This window comes from Orussus abietinus, unplaced genomic scaffold (assembly GCF_000612105.2).
Source record: "Orussus abietinus isolate OABI.00-Male unplaced genomic scaffold, Oabi_2.0 scaffold4, whole genome shotgun sequence".
Classification (NCBI taxonomy): Eukaryota; Metazoa; Arthropoda; class Insecta; order Hymenoptera; family Orussidae; genus Orussus; species Orussus abietinus.
Genome location: NW_019396014.1, coordinates 2,910,415 through 2,932,401, shown reverse-complemented (window position 1 = coordinate 2,932,401; position 21,987 = coordinate 2,910,415). Strand labels below are relative to the sequence as shown.

Sequence of the window (21,987 nt, the reverse complement as noted above, 5' to 3'; positions counted from 1 at the left end):
ATGTTACTTTCTATAATATGGAGAAAAAAGTCGAGCATGAAAGTTTATTACTGGGCCGATCACGGTTACATAACATTGTACAGATTTTTTCGATGATTCTCGATAAGGGACAGGAGAAGCAGAAAAATGAAAAGAAAAAACATGCAGATGATAAAGGCGATCATGCGCAGGTTTGTTTCGGATTTTACCGTCAACAAGGAGTTTATCAGAATCAGACAGTATTTAAATGAAATGTTTGACATGCATACTCTGATTATATGTGAAATTTCTAAACGGTTATATAATATTGATTACACGCGTATCCACATTTAGCTCAGTATGTTACCATCGGATTACATGAAGGAAATGTTAATGACAACAGAAGAGAGGATCGAAAGTTTAATGAAACTTAGAAAAAAAATTACCTTCAGCTCGGATTCTGAATTTGAAGGAACATGCAGTTTCATTTCGATACCTTCTGTTATCATATTTCAACAATTCATTCCTGGGAATGTTTACAATATCGCACTCTCTATTCGTAATGTATCCAAGGTAAAACGATCATTAAATATAATTTAAAATCCAGTGATATTTTAAACAATAAATTGTTGACTCTGGTTATCATTTTAACAGATATCACATTATATAAAATTGTCCTGCGAAGTCGATCCCTCATTTACGGTCGAATTTCGAGGTGCAACTTTAAATACAAGAATTGCACCAGGTATGGCCCTTGTTTACAATGTCAAATTTTCCCCAGAAGAGAAAAAAGATTATCACTATCAAGCAATATTTGTCACCGATACCGAGATCTTCAAGGTGCCTATCATTGGTGAGCACAAGAAAGCTAAATAAAATTGCACAATTAATTGCAAAATGGAGGAAACATTATTGAAATTTTGTGTAGCCATCGGGCCGAGGCCTCTTTTAGATTTCCCGGATCGAATAGAACTGCCAATGACCGCTGTCAAAATTCCGTCATCAAAATCCATCCTGGTCAGAAACATCGGTGACGTTCCTGCGATTTTCACACTTTACACCGAATCGTAATTATAATCATATTCAATTTTCATATTCTTGAGTAATTAACGCATTCGTTCGCTAGATAAAGAAAGAAGAAAACTAACTCTCAAAAATTTCCATTTAATTTCATTTTTTTAGCCCGCACTTTTCAATCGAACCTTCGAAAGGAATTATCGAGGAAGAAGAGACGGTTCAGTTCGCTTTGACTTTCCTTTCAGTAAAAGCCGGCGATTTCGAAGGAACTCTTCTACTGAAATACGAATCTGGTAAATGCAGAAAATTAAATAAATAATTAATAATGCTAGAAGGTACTAATAAGTACATGTACTATTTTTTATGCGTTGGAAACATTTCCTTCAGGGGAAACAATTCGTTTGGAATTGCGTGGGTCAGCAATAAATTCGAATGTTCGACTGGACAGGGGCAGCATCAGAATGGAAGACACGTTTTTGGGATTGACGAGATCGAAGACTTTCTCAATTCATAACAGAAGTGACTACATTGTTCGTTTCCAATGGATGCAGTACAAAGATAAGAAGACGGACGAAAATCGGAAAAAAGAGTACGTCAAATTAATTCATTAAATTTGGCGATTCACAGCTGTTGAAACTATTTCTCTCTCTAATCCATGCAGATACAAACAAATGTTTGGGACAGTAAAAGACATCGAGGTTGCACGGTGTGCTGATCTTGTGCATTTTAATGTATGTTTACCGAAAACACATGAATTAATATGCCAGAGGATCTATACCGACGAAATCGCGGCTTTGGAGAGCGACACGTTTCCCTTCCATCATACCAGTTTCATTATTTCACCCATGGTTAGTTTATACCGCAAAAATCAGAGTTAAGAAAAAAGAGACGTATGAATCGAACGAAAATTAATTACGTTTAATTACTCGGTTATTTACTGTTCCTAACTAGGAGGGTGAAATTTGGCCGCAAAGTTCCATAGAGTCTAATCTCCTCTTCAAACCTAATAAGGTTGGTGAAATTTCAAGTACAGCCTACTTGGAGGTTGCAGCTAGAGAAGATAGAATACCCTTAAGGTAAAAAGTAGATGTGCTAATTTTTCTAATTACTTCCCTGACTCGTAATTAATTCTACTATTTTTATCAGTTTTATCGGCGTCTGCAAAGGGCCAGTATTCCACCTGAACGCGGTTACCATCAACATCGGAAACGTATTTCTTTGCTCGGTGCATAATTATGAAGTAAGTTGCGAGAGGTCAGCTTTTTATTATAAACTCGTAGAGATTATTTTTCCTATCATTAAATCCATACTTGGAATGATACCGAAGGTCCAATGTTCCCCGAAAAAAAATGTGACAATTTTAGGTGATATGTGCCAATAAGGGATTCATCCCTGGCGTTTTGGCTTATCAGCCGAGACCCTCAAATTTTGGAAGCACCATTAATATCGAGCCCCCACAGCAGAGATTAGAGCCTGGGGAGTACAAATCATTCAATCTTTCCTTCTCTTCAAATCGAAGCGGCTCTTTCGTGGAGCGAATTGACTTCGTCGTGAAAGAAAGTCTTGAAATGATCTCCATGCACGTCGAGTGAGTTGAGCAGTATGTACTTAAACATTCCCAAATTTACTATTTTTTTCTTCAGGGGTAAAGTGATATGTCCTACTCTGCATTTCGATAAAGAGTCTCTAGATTTTGGCGTCACTCCCTTAGGTAAAGTTATCCAAGTATCCTTTAAATAATTTATTTGGACAATTTTGCAAATCAGTTGAGTCCGTTAATTTCTCCTGCAGGGTTTACATCCAAACATGAAATGTCACTTCATAATTTGTCTCTGGTGCCTGTGACATTTTCCATGAGTGTATCCGGAGACGGCGATCAGCTAGCAGTGACCCATGATGACTTCTCAAAAGCTCTTATCAAACCTAATTTCCCATCTCAGCCCTGTGAATTTGTTATCACCCCTTGCGAAGGGGTTGTCGCCGCCCACAGTTTCCTTAAAGTAAAGGTGAGCTTCTCTTCGGGAACAAGACTATTACTTTTATCAATTATTTATTACGAGTTTCTAATTTAATTTCCTTTATATTTCTAACTATCGTAACAATTTCGTTACAATGTTTTGAAAGTAGATCAGTTACACACCGAATATCGTTCGACATGGACAAACAAACGTAAGAGTCGATATGTGGGACTCTGATGTAGAACCTATGGTTTTGCCGATAACATATCGTTGTAAAGTGGCCAATCTGATAGTCACACCCTCTGAAGTTGCCATAAGATTTTGCTTTATTAATCATCCATATACACGGACTCTTACCATTGAAAATAAATCCGACGTCGAGGGATACTTCTACCTCGCCCCGCAAGTTGTACGTTTATTGTTAATTTCGAATTAAAAAAAACATGATTAAAATATCTATGAGTATCTCTAAAATATGTAGATCTACACAAATGAAAAATTCATCCTTGGACAATTTTATTTAATATTCAAGGTTACCCCGAACAGCACTATATTATATTCCGTATCCACTTGTCAAGGATACTTGAAACCTGGTCAATCAAAATCCATATCACTAACCATTATCACCAGTGGAATGGGCAAGCAAAGCACCTCCATAAAGTAAGCCGAAACTGTGCTTAATAATTTTCTGATTATATACACTTTAATTTTTACCGTACATTTTCAGTCTATTAACTTTCGGGGAAAAGGTGCCAAATTTACGGTGTACATTAATTTGCAATGGTCAAGGGCCCGTGGTAGCGGCTAATCCAATATTGCTAAATTGGCACGAAATTCCAGTTCTGCAAGAGGAGGGCTCGAAAGTGACTCTGATTAATGACTCGCCCATTCCTGCCGAGTTCAAGATCAACTTGGTAACTTTAGTCATTAGATTATTGCTCAGGCAACAGAAAATGAAATGAACTTTGAAATTTTTCGAAGGGTAAGCGAAATTCCCCATGGTCGGTACATCCCATTGGAGGCGAAATAGAGGCGAATCAGTCAGTGGAGTTAGATATCAAAGTTTTCCTGCGCGATGCAGGGAAGTATTCCGATAAAATATTGGTATCGATAACCAATAGTCGTACGATATTCGTGAATCTTACGGCAACTGCAGTTGGGTCCAGCATTATTATTCAGCCACCCGTCTTTCCGGTCTTTGAAATGGGACTTCTCTTCTGGTACTATAAATAATGTCTACTACCATTGGAATGAACTTCAAATACGTATCTTAATTCTCTCTTTATTTCAAACCTCCCAAGCAATCAAAATATAAGTCTACCGATAACCATGGAGAACAAAAGCACCAAAAATCATCAACTGATATGGGTCGCCTCGCCAGAATTACGTCTCTTATCAAAAGGCCGAATTCAAAGCCCGACCGAGTAAAGATACTTTACATTTATTTAACAGTGTTCTTAATAAATTGTAAGGTCATTTTAAATGTCATGCATGAATAATTAGTTAAGAAAAAAATTGTTACCCCGCAGTAACAAATTTCGAGTTGAGCCTGTCATGATTGACTTACCTGCCGGCGAAACGAGAGTTGTTCATTGCAAGATTCGTTGGGACGAGTAAGAATTTTATACAAGCGTTAAATTAATTTTCCCATTTGTTAAACACATTTTTCTTCTAGGAAGAAGACTCTCTCGGAGCAATGGTACCTTCATGCTCAGATAGAAGGTCTAGGAAAACGCGAAATTCTGGGAATCAGCAACTTTACTGCGACATTTGTTGAGCCGAGCATAACTTTTAGCAAAACTGAGCTATTCTTTCGTCTGGACATGTTTCCGGACTGCGACAAATTGCAGATAACAGGCAAACCATTTTCAACAAGAAATAATAATAATTCCATAGCAATTCGCTTATAGGATACATTAATTAACATTTTTAATTATATAGACGAACTTTACGTGATGAATGAATCCAAGCTGAACCTGAATACTCATCTCAGCATTGATCCACCATTTGAATTAATCACCGATAACGAGGAATATGTTTACAAAATGAATATCATATTAATCGATCGCGTGAGAACCCGAATACGCGCTCGATTTTCTCTTTCAAATTATTCGTCGAATAAGAATGTACCTCAGACTTATCAAGGGGTCCTGAAATTAGAATACAATCAACATTCGAATAAAGTATGATATGCCAAGTATAGTACATGAAAATACATATGATAAGCCAAAATTAAGGTCGTGCTCTTATTTTTAGGACAAGATATGGTGCAAGGCCGAAATCAATTATCCGCATATCGAGCTTATTCCCGATGAAATTAAATTCTCCTGCGACTTGGGCTGCAGCGCCGAAAAGAAATTAGTTTTAATGAATTCCGGTCCTATTCCTGTTTTCTATCATTTTCTCTGGTGCAAAGACAGTATCAAAATTGAACACAGAAGTTCATCCAAGGTTAGAGTGAAAACGTTATCAAATATTGCAATTTTTTAATATCAACGTTTTATCAGTAGCTAGGAGTCTCATCTCGGGAAATCAATGAAGATATGGAGGCTCCGATCGGTTTAACAAAAGATACGGATGTAAAAGGACAATGCATAGAAAGTGCGCCAGAATCCATCTGCTTCCACCTAGGCACTTCTATAAAATGTAACGAAATTATTTATATTAATTAAGAAATTGTTCGTACAAGGCTGAATATTTTTTTTTTCATCAGCACCGAATACTCAGCGGAGGGAAATACAGTCTGATGACGACTTAAAGAGTGAGAAAGGAATTACGATAAGTAAGACAGAGATTAGAGACTTTCTTCTTCCTCTCGTTCACACCTATCTTGCGGAAGACACCGAACTGCCAGCTTTAGACAGTATCAGCAATGAGCCACCATTTGTTGATTACATTAATAAAGTTAGTAATTCTTACTTCTTTTTTCTCTCTCATACGTCGAGTTTAGGATAAATACAAGTCGAGATAAATAATTAAACAGGTCCTGGACATAGTGCCTCGAGAAGGCAGAATAGCACCTTACACAAGCCAATGCGTGAGTTTTGCATTTTATGGACTTCAACCTGTCAAAATTAACGTAAAAGCAATTTGTCAAGTACGACGAGGCCAAACTCAGGTAGTTAATATAAGCGCAACTGCAGGTGTCATTCTCTACAATATTGACAAAAGTGTCATCGACTTTGGCCAGCATGTAAGTTGACACTCCTTCATTCCCTATTTCGCACTTTTAATTAACTTTTTGTCACTAGATTTTCTGCGATCATTTCCATTCAACCTTAAAATTGGAGAACCAGGGTCTCCTTAGATTCGCATTTCGGGTGAACAATAGAAAAGAAATGTCTTCGTATTTAATGCCTAGGCATTCCGCAGAAAACTTGCTGAAAATTAGTCCGAGGTATGGAATAATTGAACCTAAATCTTCGATCGAATTGGAAATTTATTATCGACCAATAATTCCTGGACCCTTTAAAGGGAAGTTCTACCTTGAGGTTACTATTCTTTTTCGAAGACTTCTATTGTGCTGACACTTTTTATTAAATTTTTATACCATTAATTATAATTTACAGATTGGATACTTGCAGCCAATCACGATGCATGTGCAAGGTGTTGCTACATTTCCTCAAGTTTACATTTGCATTCCTCGTGTTGATCCTTTTCAAGAATATCCTGTCGAATATGGATACGAGGCGATAGCATCGATGCAAAATTATACACAGGTTATTGTTTTCAATACTGTTTAGAAAAAAATAAAATTCATAAATTGTTGGTAGATAATGTAAGAGTCCTATATTTATAGGACGATAACGTGCAACAAGTGCAACAGGAAAAGTGCAGCATCGAGGATCTACAAATGTCACTCACTGAAATGAGTCATTTAAAAAGTAAATGCGTGGACATTGTTTATTAACTTAAATGATGAATTTTTTAACCACTTTCATGGACTCTTTGTCATTTCTAGACGATGGATGGGTAGTGATTTCAAGTAAAGATGGATTTCCTAATGTCATAGATATCGACATGTCCGTGGAAAGGCACTTTTCCATCAACTTCATCAAAGAAAATATGCAAATCCTTTTGAAACACAATATTCACAATAATGGAGCACTGCCTTATCTTTTTTCAACAGAGTATATCATTGGTATATACATGCTTATAATGTTACAAGACTAGTTCTTAAAAATGATTTACACTTCATGATCTTTTTTATCACAGACATGGGATATGTAATAGTTGGACAGGTGGCTCATTATTCAGCAATGTTGTATAATTATGGGTCTAAAAAAACATCGATTTCTTTGAAGAAAGCAGAAAAAAATTCCCGTCTGAATAAATCCGGAATTACAATTCAGTTTCGAGATGTGCTGCAATTACCTGCCGAGGAAAGTGCACCTCTTCAAATCACTTTCTATCCAACCCGGTCAAAATACCCAAACAAAAATACGATTGTCAATGAAAAAATTTATTTCGAGGTAACGTGGTACGATGCATTGTATTACAATTTTTTTTTTAATAATTGTTAACAGTTATCATTTTTTTAGGTGACCCACGGCTGTACACTTCCTGTCGCTATTACGGCGATTGTCACGTATCCGTTTCTGACTGTTAACTCGACAATTTTGGATTTCGGTGACGTCCTCGTGGGCGAGTGTCTACTCATGCCACTTCTGTTTAAGAACGAGTAATCATTAATTTCTTTACAAGTAACTGCAAATTTAATTTCACTAAATTAAAGTAGAATATTAATTTTTTCAAAGTTCGTGTTAACGAATTATGTTGAAAATCACTTTCCTTTTACCATGTACACGTATATCTAAACCCTTTTCCTATAAAATAATGTTCTCACGTATTTTACAATTAATAACATTAATTTCGTTTATAGAGGATCGGTAGACTGTCAATGGGAATTAAAATTCCTCCCAAGTCGTCGGAAATGTGATGACAACCCCTTTCACGTAAATTGCACGTCCGGTAATTATCCGCCAGGACAGCAGGGGGTCATTAATATATATTTCAAGCCTCGCAGAGCAGTGAGTTAATATATTTCTTTCAATTTAATGTCAACGAGAGAATCATTGCTTCAGCGATTATTACACTTCATCATCAATTTACAGGCTTATGTCGAAGCGAAATTGACGGTGACGGTACACCTACTTCTGGAACGCCAAATAATCACATTTGTTGGCAGAGGAATAGAGCATAAATTAAGTATTGTTGAATCGACCATATTGTTTCCACCAACAATTCCGTACACAAAGGCTCGAGATCGAACCTTCACTATCGAGAATATCGGACAATTACCTGTCGAGTTTTATTGGCATCACCTTGATGAGTACGATAGATTTTTTCAAAAATTGCCTAAAATATAGTTTTCTGAACTTTCCAGGAAATTGTTTTTAATGTATTCCCTCTTAGCACCCTATTTGAAGAAGATTGCATGGCAAGGATACTGACGCATTATTATCAAGTTGACGAAATTCTATTACCGACACGAAAACTTGGTGAACGATTGCCGGAACCTCTTTTACGATTTTTTAAAGACCTGTTGAATGAAATTATACTAGCTCGATCTGCACAATTAGTGGAAGAAAAAATGATGAACGAGGTTGAAGATATGGTAGAATCGGAAGAATGTAGGTCGTTAAATAATTCAATTTGCCATGCATTTTTTTCATTACGCGAATTATTCATTGCTTGGCATGACGACTGAAATTGATGATTTTCGTTTTACGATTTAAAATTTGGTACAGTCGAGCCCAGGATAAGCGAGGCGGCAGAAGTTGCCTCGATTGCGTCTCGTAAAGACCAGAAAGATAGAAAAGGGATTTCTCGTAAACAAACAAGAAAAAGGAAATCCACGTACCAATCGATTGCTGGGACTTTCAAGAGAGATCATTCGCTCATGAAAGTCTCGATCCAAGATGGTAATTTCGAGGAGCCACATTTACCAATCAATGATCCAAAAGAAATAGAACGCATGATGCATTGTAGGTGCTCATTTCTTCGTCGAATTGATTTATTTCAATTTTTATTCCCACCGGTTCGTTATTAATATTTTTTATATCAGGTTACATTGACGATTTGCAAAAGATGCCGGATTTCTTCCTTACAATGAAGGATCCCGTCGCTGAAGTATTTAATGCAGAGAAACCAAAAGCAATTCTCGAGATAGAAGATGATTCTGTGCCGAGGAAGAAATGTTGTGTCATTTTTCACGGTGCTCCATATACTGGTAAGAGTGTACCTGCACTAACCATTATGTAAACTTCAAATTTAACTGCAAATTTTAAAAAAGGATGACCATGAAATATTAAAAATCCTTTCTCCTTTCAGAGTACCAAGAAGCTGCTTGCAAAACTGCTCGGATACTGAATGTACCTTTGCTTGACCTGAACGCAGCTGTCATCGAAGTCATTGCATTGGGAAACAGCATTTGTGCCGAAAAAATGCGCAACATCATCGATACTAATTATCAATCGTGCTTAACGAAGACAGAAGCGTATATGTAATTAACACTTGCCTGGTTGATTTATAAACTTTTATTGGTTAATTTATTGATGTGTAATCGCCGCAGGGAATCACTGGCTAATCAGTCAAAAATTAAAGAAAATCTCAGCGATCGCCCTCAAACACCAAAATCGGGAAAACTTGAATCTACTGGAAGTGAGAAAAATGTTAAAACTGTTGAAATCAAGCTTCATGAAGATCCTGATCCCGTGAAAGAGTTTAAAAAAATTCCTTCCATTGATGAATTGAATGACATGGATTCTCTGAGTAGATACGAGTACATTATAGAAGGTATCAGCTTGATGCAAAAAATGATGTCTCGATTGGCTTCTAATCCTCCAAAGCAAAAGTCTAAAGAAAAAGGCGGTAAAAGCCCAAGAAATCTTGATGGCACTTTTAATCTGAGCTTAGATCTTGTATCTGAAGCTGTTGAAGAAAGGTAAATATAAATTAATGAAATCATCAATTATGTATCATTTTTTAAATAATCACGTAATTTAAGGTATTATAATTAGTTCCAAAATATTCAATTTCAGACTCTCAATGCCAGATTTCAAGGCTGGATTCGTTTTACAAACCTTAAATAATAAATTTGTAAAGAGTGAACCCGACACGTTGTCTATGATTTTGAAAATTATTGGCAACGTGGAATACTTCATGTTTATTAGCTTCTACAATGACATGGAGATGTACAATGCTCGGAACGACGAGTTGATTCGACAAAAGTGTATGTATCTAAAAATGTGGAATAATAAATAAAAAACATTAAGCATTTTTATATTTTTGGGAAATTAGTGGATAAAGCGAGAAAGGTTCTTCTGGAAAAGCAAGAGGCCATGGAAGAGATGTCCCAGTCGGAGTTCGAAAATCTTCCCGAAGAAGATAAAGAGATTTATGCAAGAACAATCTTGATGGCAAAAAAGCAAGCAGCCTTAATAAGAAAGACAGAATATCAGCAAAAACTATTTGACGCAAGGAGGAAAAAAGTGGTAAAATAAAGGCAATGTAAGAATACAGTTTTCAGACATGTCACAGGAATTTGTTTTCAGGCTTTAACAACAAGCATTAAAAAAAAACCACTAAAGGGCACTAAAAGTAAAATCCTTCGAACTGCGAGCCCAGAGAAATCCGTCGAAGCCAAGACAACTTCCGGAAGAAAAACTACTGCCGATAAAAAAAGGGGCAGTAAAGAAAGTGCAAAACGAGGTAAAAAAATTAAGAATAAAGACATAAATTCAGGGACTCGAGCGAAAGGTGATAACGTTTGATTTAATTTTCTCTTCTTAGGGAAAGAAATAGTACCCGCCGAATTTTTACAAATCGTCTCAGCAATGGACGATTACCACGCGAGTTTGAATACTATCAATTCAATCCTCCACGGTTGGGATCCCGTGAAAAAGATATTACACGTAAACAATATTTATTTTAAATGAGAAAAAGGCAAGTTCCGTATAACTCTGCCATAACTTTTCTTTTTTTCTTTCTTTAGGAAACACCTACCGGAAAAAGCAAATCTACAAAAGGTGCAAAAGATAAGGACAAACACCCGACGAATTTATTACAAGAGGTAAAGTTTACTTAATATTTTTGACTTAAAAATCCTTTACTAATTAGAAGAAAAAAAATGTTCCAGGATGAAAGAAACAAATTCTACATTTGGTACGTTATGCCAAGAGATCCTTGGGATAACAAAATGATTGATGCAGTAATAACTCAGATGGCCAAAAATGATTTGGCAAAAAAGGCATTACGTACGTTTTTAAGATTTTGTGTAACAACAAGGTACGGGTATGCGATCATACTTGATTTAATTGTTCTTCAATTCCAAAATAGCCAGTGAAACTATTGTTACCCTGGATCTTGAGCCGAAAGCGTATTCCGTTCTTACACCGAAAAGCGTTCGCCCCAGTGAACTATTAACTACAGGTATTTTATTGATTTCTTAATTATACATTTTTAATTAGTTCATATTATTTTCTACTTTTAATTTGCGCTTATTTAAAGATGTTTACGACATCATGTCAATGCGACTTCAGGAAGAGGAGTCAACGTCGAAATCAGCTGAGATGAGCATCTCAAGTATCCCAGAAAGTCAGAAAGAGACAATGTCGAGTCAATCTGGAAACTTTGTGACCAAAGTTACTGACTATTCAAGTACCGATGTCACAAACACTTTCGTGTCGAATTTAATGCTTGAGGAAGCACTAAAACCGCGATGGATTTTGCAACCTAATGAAGTTCAACTTTTCAAGATGCGTTTTTCGCCCAAAAAGGTCGGCGTCTATCAACAGGAATTTGCAGTGACGATAATCGACAGTCCTGATACGACTTATCGTCTTAAGGTTCACGGGATCTCCGATATCCCTAGAATTATCATGGATCCCGCCCTAGTATTTCCTAAAGTAATCAAATAAATGTACTTATTACAAATTCATTTAACATATTTATAAGATAAAATGTGTTCATGACTATTGAGATTCTTCTGACCATAATCACTATTACCAATAGGTCGAAGACACGAAGATCGACGAATCAAACGACCCAACGTACTTCCTTGACACTGGAATATTTGATTTTGGATCTTTACTGATACAAAGAAAAGAATATAAAAAGTTGTATTTTTAACCCATTTCAAATGAGTATATTACGATGTGCAATTTTTCTCTTTTTCTTACATAATGTATTTTTTCTGTACAGAATTCACCTCCGTGAAACTCAGTGCACATTCTTCAATAATTCTACGATGACTGCTGTAGTGTCATTTTCATTGCAACATGAGAATTCGGATCATCGCGCCTTCGAATCACAACCCACAGAATTGCGAATTCCTGTACGTGAGAATATTTTAAAACACATTTTCACTTAATTTTATTCAATAATTAATTTGCTTAATTCTTGGGATCGTGCTATAGCCCGACATGTCTGGAGATATCCAAATATGGGGTGGAGCTTCAAAACTGGGTCCCAATCTTGGAAGGTTACTTATCTGCATTAAAAACAATCCAAAAGTGGAAATTATCGAGGTAAATGATTTAGTGTCCTGAAAAAAGTGTTGTAATTTAAATTGAATATCGATTTACTGGTTTCGTTGATTTCAAACAGCTACGAAGTTACGGTACCAAAGTCGACGTGGAGCTTGAAGGGAAAGAAATTGAATTCGACAAAATCCTGTTATACAGGAAAGAGACACGCAATTTAGTCCTGCGGAACAAATCCGCAATTCCAGTTTTCTGGCGTATTTATTCTGAAAATCCAATGGACACGCAGATAACTTGTTCGGAAATGAATGGACAACTTAAACCGTGGTCTGAGAGTACAATCGATTTCACTTACAACGCCAAAGTGGTGCGTCTTGTCCACATCGATGTTTAATTATTTTTCTATTAAAGTCTTTTTATATTTCGTGAATACTTTTTTTATCCAAAATAAATTTCAGGTTGGCACGATAGAGAAGATAACGATGATATTTCTGGTACTCCTCCAAGAAGAAGATACCGAGCCTTTATTCATGGACACGATCACTATATCCGGCGAAACGTACGACGTTGCAGTAGATGTCGATTCCGCAAATCCCATAAATCTGAAATGTGTGAAAGTCGGGTCAACGACTAGCGAAACCTTCACTGTAAAAAACCGAGGTCTCTACGAAGTTAAATTCATGTAAGGTCCTCCTCTCATGCTAGAGAAATCTAACTTACTTGATAGCTTGCCTTTCCTTCATTTCCCAATTTTTCTGAAAAGAATTCGCCTAGAGAAGGATGAAAAAATTGCCAAGATCCATCCTAATTTGCCAGAGAACTTGAAAGAGGATTTTACGATTCGTCCTGTCGCCGGCTCTGTACTTCCACAGAAGAGTTGTCAAGTACACGTAAGAATAATTATTTCGAGTTGTAATTGAATTCGGAATAAATATAAACGTGACTCTTAATCAACAGGTGATTTTCACACCTCGACATGAGATGACGCTTACAGAAGCACCTCTACTGAAATGTCACTTACTGGATACGAATAAGGATATCGCAGCAATTGCTGAATTTCCCCTGACAGTTTCGCTTGTATCATATTACACGAGGTAAATCATTCCCCGTTAACTTAATAAATATTAGAAAAAAAAATATTTCGGAACTGTTACTGGAATTCCGCATTAACGGCCTTCTCTTATGTTAACAGATTTCGTCTTCTGCCGTTTCCACTATTAGACTTCGGTACCGTTGGCTTGTGCACTAAGAAAACTATGTGCCTAAACATAGAAAATGTCGGGAAATTTCCATTTAAATACATGATTTTGTCAAACCGTTCCGATACACCTGTGTCGCAGTTAAAGCACTCGAGAAAGAAAACCGAGAAAAAAGATGGAACAGCCCCGAAAACGGATCGAAAATCTCCAAGAACCGAGAAGACTACAGCGAAATCGTAACTCTTCTTCCTTATATCTAGGTATAAAGATTTAAGAATATTATTTCTAGTCCTTTTGTCTATGCATCTCAGATCGGATGACATGGTCCTTAAAATGGGACCTTTCACGTTCTCAAAATCCGGAGGAGAAATCGAAGTAGGCACGACCGAGACTGTAACAATCGATTGCTATGCAGAAATTTCTGGTCTCTTGGAAGAAGAAATTCGAGTTTTAGTTCCTGATAGCGTGCCCCAGGACAGAAATGGGAAAAACATAATTCTCAAAGTGAACAGCTGCCTGCCAAAACTAGAATTCGAAGACCTGGATACGATGTTCCAAGAGAGCCACATTGTCGACGATATTCAAGACTTTCACTGTCCAAAAGAGGTACCTCTGTCGATAAATCCCTTTCTCGTGTAATTACAATTGTTACAAAAATATACTCCGTTATCAGGCAACAGGACACGTTGTCCTGGCTAGGCAAGAAAACTGCCTTTACTTCCGAAACGTCTGTGTGCTCAAAACGCAAACCACTTGCTTTAAACTTCATAATCCCGGAGTGGTTCTAGTAGACGTAGAAGCGAAAATCCGATATGAGAATCCATTGACAAAGGATTCCTTTTTTCGCGTTTTTACTGTGGAACCCACCAGAGAGTGTATTCCTCCAATGAGCAGTAAATCCTTCGCTATCTCTTTCAAGCCGTCTATAATACAAGTGAGACAATAAATAATAAGCTTTCACTATATTGACATATTTCTATCACTTTGAAATCTTATTTCAATTTTTTAATACAGACTTACACCGCGGTACTCGAAGTCACCCTCGACCTGCCACTATCTCTGAGGAGTGATGGACTTTCAATCAAACTCGTAGGAGAAAGCTGCGTTCCAGAAATTACATTAATAGAACCATGCCTACCATCAAGATCGGGAAGAGCTACGATAAATTTTGGAAGAACTCTCCTAGACGATACAGGACACAAAAGTTTGTGCTTTGAAAATGTCGGTACCCTCGAGACCAAAGTCATCGTAGAGATTTCCGATGATCCAAATTATCTCTTCTACTTCGAACCACACGCGGAGTCCAAACACCTGCTTTGCATGTGGGATTACCATGACGGCGAAGGTACCTCCAAAAAATAGGATAATCATAAATTAAATGCTATCGATAACAACATTGTTGCAGAATCAAATGACCGGTGTACAGTTTGTCGCCTTACTCCTGGTGACGTGGCCAGTTTCGATATTATTTTCCAGCCATCGGATGTTGGAAAATGCGAAGGACAAATACGTCTCGCCATTGTGGACAATCCTTACGAAAATATAATAATTGATCTCGATGGAGAATGCTATCTTGAGACGATCATCTTCCAAGGATTACAACTCGCTGAGAAGGACAAAGTGAGTCGAAAAGACAGTACTTTGGAAAGTGGTCAAAAAATGCGCAAGCTCAGTGCGAAGAATATCAAAACCGGGACTCCTTCTAGACGTGCGTAGATTACACTCTATTTTTTCAAAAAACCTATCTAGGAACTTTTTCACAAGTATCGCAAATTCAACAGGTACATCCGCAATTCTTGCCGGAGTAGTCCTCGCGTACAAGCTAGACTACGGCACTTGTTTCCTAAACAAGATGAAGAGAATTAGCTTCAAAATCATCAACAAATCCGATTATCAGTATTTCCGCTTTGAGTGGAGTTCGCATCCCAATGTGGTATTTGTGCCATCGATTGGTCACCTCGAACACAAGGGAACTAAAGAAATAGTTGCAACGTTCCTAGCTTCGGAGCCTATGATCCTCACTCAAGTATTTCAATTCCCCAATTAATATTCATAACACTCGTCAAAAAGTGCCTTGATTCTGTGTAAGGGATTGTCGCCCCCGGGACAATAGTTAATTCCTGAAGAAAATAAAAAATCTGGACGAAATTGATTGAATTTTCTGATAGAACACTATGTCAACACTGATTGTGTCTAATTATATATTTAATGTCGCAGGTTATGCTAGATTGTGTCATTAATGAGATCACATTATCGGGATCCGTGGACCAAATGTTTTGGGACGACAGACAAACTAGTGTACAATGGATTAAGTCAAATTCTGGATCTTTTAGTCAAGGAAGTTCTGAACACGTCCTGTCAAAGAAAGTCGTCGAACCTTCAGACGAACCAGAACATACTCTCATTCCAGGCACGACTCGAATTATCCAGCTGCAATTATTTGCTGTTGCTGCATATTCTGAGTATTCTTGCTCGGAGAAAGAAATCCGTTTTGATGACACATTAATGCTCCAGGTGATTGTAACCTAATGCTTTCAATTCGTTGAACCCATTAAATTGGATAAATGATTTAATTATTTCTTTAGTCACAATCCCGTAGCTTTAAATTAAACAATCCGGGAACTGTGGAGCTGAGGTACTCCTGGAACCTGAGTATGGATGAGCAATATCCAAAACGTCTAAGTGACCCAGCAATGAAATCATTCCTCAATTCGAGATCCAGTGAAGACTTGACATCAAGACCTAGTTCCAGGTCCTCGAAAGGAGTTCTTTACCCTCTCGATCACAATTGTCAAGAAGACGGATTTTATGCTACCAGGAATATCTGTGATAACAACACTCACAGTCACAAAGTGACAGATCTTTTCAGCAGCACTGCAGCCAGAACGAATAGAAGTACCGATACCTGGCTCGAAAGTGATCAATTGCCGTTTCACATTGAACCAGAAAATGGAGTAATTCTTCCTGGAGGATCCATTGAATGTATCTTGACATTTTACCCTGTGGATGTTTTTGAATACAAAGCTTATCTCGACTGCAAGTGAGGATCCTTCCTGATACACATTGTACAGGAGAAAGATATTTCTAATCATCATCTTCATGATGGAAATCCTTTCAGGATCGAGAACCTGAATCCTGACCTGGACTCGCCGGAGATAACTATCACAGGAAGAAGTCTTCTTCCTTATTGTCACTTTGATCTATCCGAGAGCAATTATTTGACCAGTGGAAGAAGAGATCCTGCTATGCCTGGACCAAGAATTGCTGAAGAGGATGAAGATGTTCTTCCCTCGACCACCAGAGTTTTGGAATTCAACGTGATTGGAATTGGCGAACATCACGTCAAGTTCGAATTTCTCATTTAAATTTAGCATCTACGGGAAAAATTGAATATCAGAAACTTGGAAATAAAAATAAAAATTTCAGCTTCGATCAATCTAATCAGCTCTGCTTTTTTTTCACAGAAAATTCAATTTGATCAACCCAACTGCGGAGGATTACCGATTCTCCTGGATTGACATTACTCGAAATAATCGCAGCGAAGTATCGTACTTTCATTGCGTTTTTCCCGAAGGAATAGCCAAACGTGGAAAATATACGGAACAGGAGTTCACATTTCTGGCAGATGATGTCGGAACCTTCGAATCCTTTTGGCTGTTCGCCGTTGATAAGTATCAACTCGAAACTCTATTTCTGCTTGTTGGTATCGTCAAGGAACCGTCAGTTTGCGTTTTAACTACCCATTTGAAAATGAAACCCACTACTTTAGGCAAGACTCTCTATCCATTCTTTTACTTTTGAAAATTTCTATAAATTATCCATTAAATAATTGCAATTTTGCAGGCGTAAAAACGTATGAGGATATGATCCTTTGTAATAATGAAGAGTTCCCCCTACCCTTTAATATCATCCCCGACTCCCTCTTTTCTCAAGGGCGATATCAATGTTTAAAGATCGAACCAAAATCCGGAGTATTAGAACCAAATTCGAAATGTACATTACGGTAACAAAATAAGCAGCAATTATGTCACGATATTTTTTTTTTCAAGACAGATAATTCAAATGAATGCTACATCTTTAGTTTACTACCAAATCTAGAAATTTAATTTTAGAGTTGAATTCGTACCAACCCTTCCTGGAGAATGGGAATTTCCAGTAAAATGTCGCGTTAAAAAAATGAAAAACTTCTTGACTGTCTTAATCACCACGACTACTTACAAATTAGTACCTGTCATCACATACGTGAATACTAAAGAGAAATCGACGATGATACAACACGATCGGGATAATGTAATCGATTTTGGGAAGGTGAGATTATTTCAATTTTTCAAAATCCCACATTTTAAATTCTACATTTTTTCCAGCTGATGATAGAAGTTCCAGTGAGCTATAAATTTATCATTGAAAACTCCGGAGAAATATCATTTCGCTATTTCTGGGATCTTAGAGAGACCCTTGAAGGGATGGATAAAAATGTGTACACCATTTTTGTATCGGAAATGGAGGACGAAGTCCACGTAAAATCTCAATCCGTTTGCCATCTGGTTCTGAACGTTTTTCAGAAAACAGTAATAAAAAATCACTTGATCACGATAAAGGTACGTTAGACTTTTTGATATGTCCCCTTTCGCGTAATTAACAATTTAATTTAATTTCAACAGATTGATCGAGGCCCGACGTATCGATTACTCTTAAAGGCGACGACAAAACGATCTTTTTTCGATCTCAGCTTCGACCACTTTGATTTCGGTCCTCGATACATCCAAAAAGATAACGTAGCGCCCTATCGTGTAGAACTTCAGCTTACAAACTCCGAGAAGTTGCCGTGCATGTAACTGTTAATTTTCTATTTCTTATCATAATTAATTTTCCTAGAATATCAATTATCTATTTTTTTATGCCAGTGTCGAGTGTAAGCTCGAGGATGTACCGCATTTTTCGGTGGAATTGGACCGTCTCTCCCAAGCTGTTGGTTCTAAATCATCAATAATCTTTCCTATCATTTTCCGACCATTAGAATTAAAACGTTATACCGAGACATTGACGTTTGTAATCAATTCCTCGATAGAGAAGTCGATCACAGTCACAGGAGAAGGAATTCTGTACAAGGTAACCGAATTACTAGATAACGCTATAAATAACTAAGTCATTTCTATAATTCAGGAGAATAAGCCAAACTGATCAGCCATGAAAGAATAATTCCAATCATCTTCAGATTCACTTGGCGAACTCGCGTGACAAGTCCATCGATTTCGGAAACATTCCAGTTGGGAAATCTGTTACGAGAAAAATCGCGGTGATAAATTCTGGTCGTGCTCCGGTTAAACTAATGTTCAACCTCTTGAACAACCTGCCTCGTTACGATTTCTACGAAGAAAAAAATCAACCTTGCAGCGCTTTAATGAGCACCAATGAAAAATCAAAGAAATCAAACGGTGAAGATCTACCGAATAAAATGAAAAGTCTTACGAAGGAAGTGGAACTCGTCGAAAAGTCATCGATTCTACCCCTCTCGGAATTCCTTACCATTTCCCCGCTCGATTCAGCCCTTTTGTATCCGAATAAGCAAATCGAGATCACCCTAAAATTTTCTCCCAAGAAGCGAATGAAGCCATTCATTGAAAAATTTGCTGTTCAACTGGACTCGACAATTATGCCTCTCTCAATTATACGTGGCAGCTGTATAGGAGCTGAATTTCAATTGAATAGAAATTATTTATCTTTTGGGGTCGTGGTTGAAGGCTGCGCTTGTGAAACAAAATTAATGCTGTTAAACCCTGGCGATGTGGGAGCCAGGTACATTTCCTAATTTTTTATTATGATTAGAAACGTTTCACTAGCGAACCGTGTCAGTTCATGAGAAGAGTAACATATTTATTAATATTTACTAATATCAAGTAAAACTAGTACAGCATGAAGCGTTATTTTAGGTTCAAGTGGAATGTCAGTAAATTGCAGCCACATTTTAGTTTGACACCTCTGACAGGTTACTGCTCTCCTGGCATGGACATTACTTTTATCGTTATCTTCAAACCAGCCCATCAAGGAACCATCCTAGAAGGCGAAGTAAATTGAATTACTTGAAACAACGTCGATTTTTAAAACGATACTAAACCCGTTGACTTGTTCAGGCTACAATTGAAGTCGAGAAATACAGAAACTTTGGCGTAAAGATGACAGGAAGTTGCTCCAAATTACCGGAACCAGTCGATAAGATAACTCTTGTTGTTCCCGTGCGCAAACAAATTACGAAACAAATTAGCATCTCTAACGATTCAGTTCGCACCTGGGAAGTGGAAGTCGTCATAACTGGAGACTACTTTTCCGGGGAAAATATCATAGAAATTCCAGCGAAGAAAACAAGCCTGTATGCGGTTACTTATGCTCCACTCGTGATGAACAACGAGAGCGATCCACATAAAGTAACGAAAGTTTCAATCAAAGTATAATTTTCAGTGCAATCGTAGTTATGAATTTTGCAAATTTTAAACCCTCTTAGGGATCGATACTGTTCAAGCTGCCTGAAGGTAAAACTCCGATTCTTTTTACCCTCATTGGTATCAGTCAGCAACCAGAACCTAATGACAAGATCAATCGACAAATCCCTGCTACCACTAAGTACACGGAATTGATGCCAGTTTATAATTGGTTGAACCGGCAGCAGCAATTTGACTGTAAAATAGAATCGTTGAATGAGCTAAAGGCAAGTTAAAAAATTATGCCAAATGCTTTCAGGGTGAATAAGAAATGCGAAGTTAACTAATTTCAGCACGTGATTATATACACCTTAATATCGTTAAAAATGTCATTTTTTAGGACCAGCCAATTTACACCTTCACTGGAAACAATCGACTGGATGTGCCTGCTAAAGCACACCGTGATTATCGTGCTTCATTTCTCTGCTACAAAGAGGCAAACTTCCACTTCAAAGTAAGCATTGCACCCAGATCTCTTCGAATTTACAGGAAAGAAATCATTAAAAAACGCCTTTCGTTAATGACATGTCAATGACAGGTGACATTTACGAATTCGGAGGGCGAATACCAATATTACGACGTTCAGTATAAAGTGACTAAACCTGAAATACTAGAGTCAATTAAATTGACGACGACTATTCGAACACCAGTGTGTCATTTATTGCACCTGTCCAATCCATTGACCGAACGATCAGTGTCATATACTGCGAATTGTCGCAACGACGACATCACGATTCACGGTGTACCAAAGATTTTGCCTCCCATGTCAAATGTAAGTCATGATAACAGGATATCAGATCGAACATCCTGCGCTGTTTCATTTTCTGATTTCAGGACAGAATCAAAATCGAATTCTTTCCATTGATTCCTTCAGAAGAAATAACCAAGCTGGACATACATTCGCCGGAACTTGGAAACTTCCCATATGAATTACGTCTTAAGGCGAATGCCGCCCCAGCAGAGAAAGCTACACACGTTAAAGCTTTTCTGGGAAGTTCCACAAATTTCTACATTCCTATAAAAAATCACAGCAAAAAGATCGCAGACTTCACCGTGAAGGTAACTTCAAAAATATAAATCCTGAGAGTATTTCTAAAGTGGTCCTTCACAATTTTGGGCACACAAATTTTTATCTTTTTTGGCAATGGACCATTTCGTACAGAATGGAATAATTTCTTTTTACAGTTGGAGGATCCTTCCTTCACCTGTGACAAGATGATAAGCATTCCAGCTTTCAAGGAAAGCCATTTAGCCATTATTTACGAGCCTTGTGACATAGAAAATGTCACGACTGTTATCACCGTAGCCTCTGATACCGCAGGTGAATTTCTGTGAGTACAACCGTCGACTTATACGATTTTAAGTTCGCTATTGTATATTGTTCGATATACGGCGTTGAAAAAATATTAATTATTACGTTATGTATAATACTTTGTAGACTTCCTATCATTGGCACATACATTTTGCCTAAGCCACAAGGTCCTTTTATCATCAAATTCGACGAATCCTGCTCGATTCCCTTCAAGAACGTCTTCAAAGATACAAAGACATTCAACTTTGTCGTGGACGATCCCCAAGTGTTTGTCCTAAAAACTACTGCTGAAACAATCGATTCTAAAAAGGTACTCCGAATGGTACAAGCAATATTTTAATTACTATTCATTGACTAAAAGAGAATATTAATTTTCAGAGTGTCAACATAATTGTAAACCTTTACAGTAATGAATCAAGTAATGAAGAAATTTCCTTTGCAACGAAATATCCCGTAACTGGAAAACTAATAGTGTGCTGTACTGATCCATTTCTTGCTCACGTTAATTGGACGTACTACTTAAGAGAGGATATTAATTAAAATCTTACTAATTTTCATGAATTCATACACGCCTGAAAATAT

The 21,987-nt window shown here is 37.3% G+C and overlaps 2 protein-coding genes across 2 annotated transcripts; both read left to right on the top strand.

Annotated features, from left to right (window-relative positions):
* Positions 1-855: 855 nt before the first annotated feature.
* LOC105695448 (hydrocephalus-inducing protein-like) lies at positions 856-5,691 on the top strand. The gene is made up of 16 exons (XM_023434651.1): positions 856-1,025; positions 1,141-1,268; positions 1,363-1,564; positions 1,637-1,823; positions 1,927-2,051; positions 2,122-2,215; positions 2,340-2,563; positions 2,619-2,686; positions 2,767-2,981; positions 3,103-3,342; positions 3,466-3,593; positions 3,661-3,876; positions 4,609-4,790; positions 4,875-5,002; positions 5,190-5,384; positions 5,647-5,691. Exons 1-16 carry the CDS (start codon positions 856-858, stop codon positions 5,689-5,691), a joined length of 2,547 nt encoding a protein of 848 aa, XP_023290419.1.
* Positions 5,692-9,379: 3,688 nt separating this feature from the next.
* On the top strand, positions 9,380-21,972 carry LOC105695446 (hydrocephalus-inducing protein). Its single transcript, XM_023434650.1, is given in 43 exon segments — positions 9,380-9,438; positions 9,508-9,879; positions 9,977-10,167; positions 10,236-10,429; positions 10,490-10,646; positions 10,728-10,849; positions 10,930-11,007; positions 11,074-11,191; positions 11,274-11,366; positions 11,445-11,842; positions 11,949-12,055; positions 12,138-12,270; positions 12,353-12,463; positions 12,543-12,785; positions 12,877-13,100; positions 13,182-13,308; positions 13,376-13,512; positions 13,611-13,853; positions 13,929-14,223; positions 14,291-14,551; positions 14,632-14,962; positions 15,023-15,325; positions 15,399-15,643; positions 15,835-16,131; positions 16,203-16,657; positions 16,736-16,963; positions 17,082-17,386; positions 17,461-17,620; positions 17,730-17,925; positions 17,982-18,215; positions 18,279-18,448; positions 18,522-18,726; positions 18,833-19,052; positions 19,164-19,413; positions 19,548-19,683; positions 19,749-20,039; positions 20,117-20,309; positions 20,390-20,547; positions 20,632-20,865; positions 20,928-21,152; positions 21,279-21,424; positions 21,532-21,715; positions 21,784-21,972. Coding segments are annotated over 43 exon segments (8,991 nt in total). The 3' UTR covers positions 21,946-21,972.
* Positions 21,973-21,987: the final 15 nt, after the last annotated feature.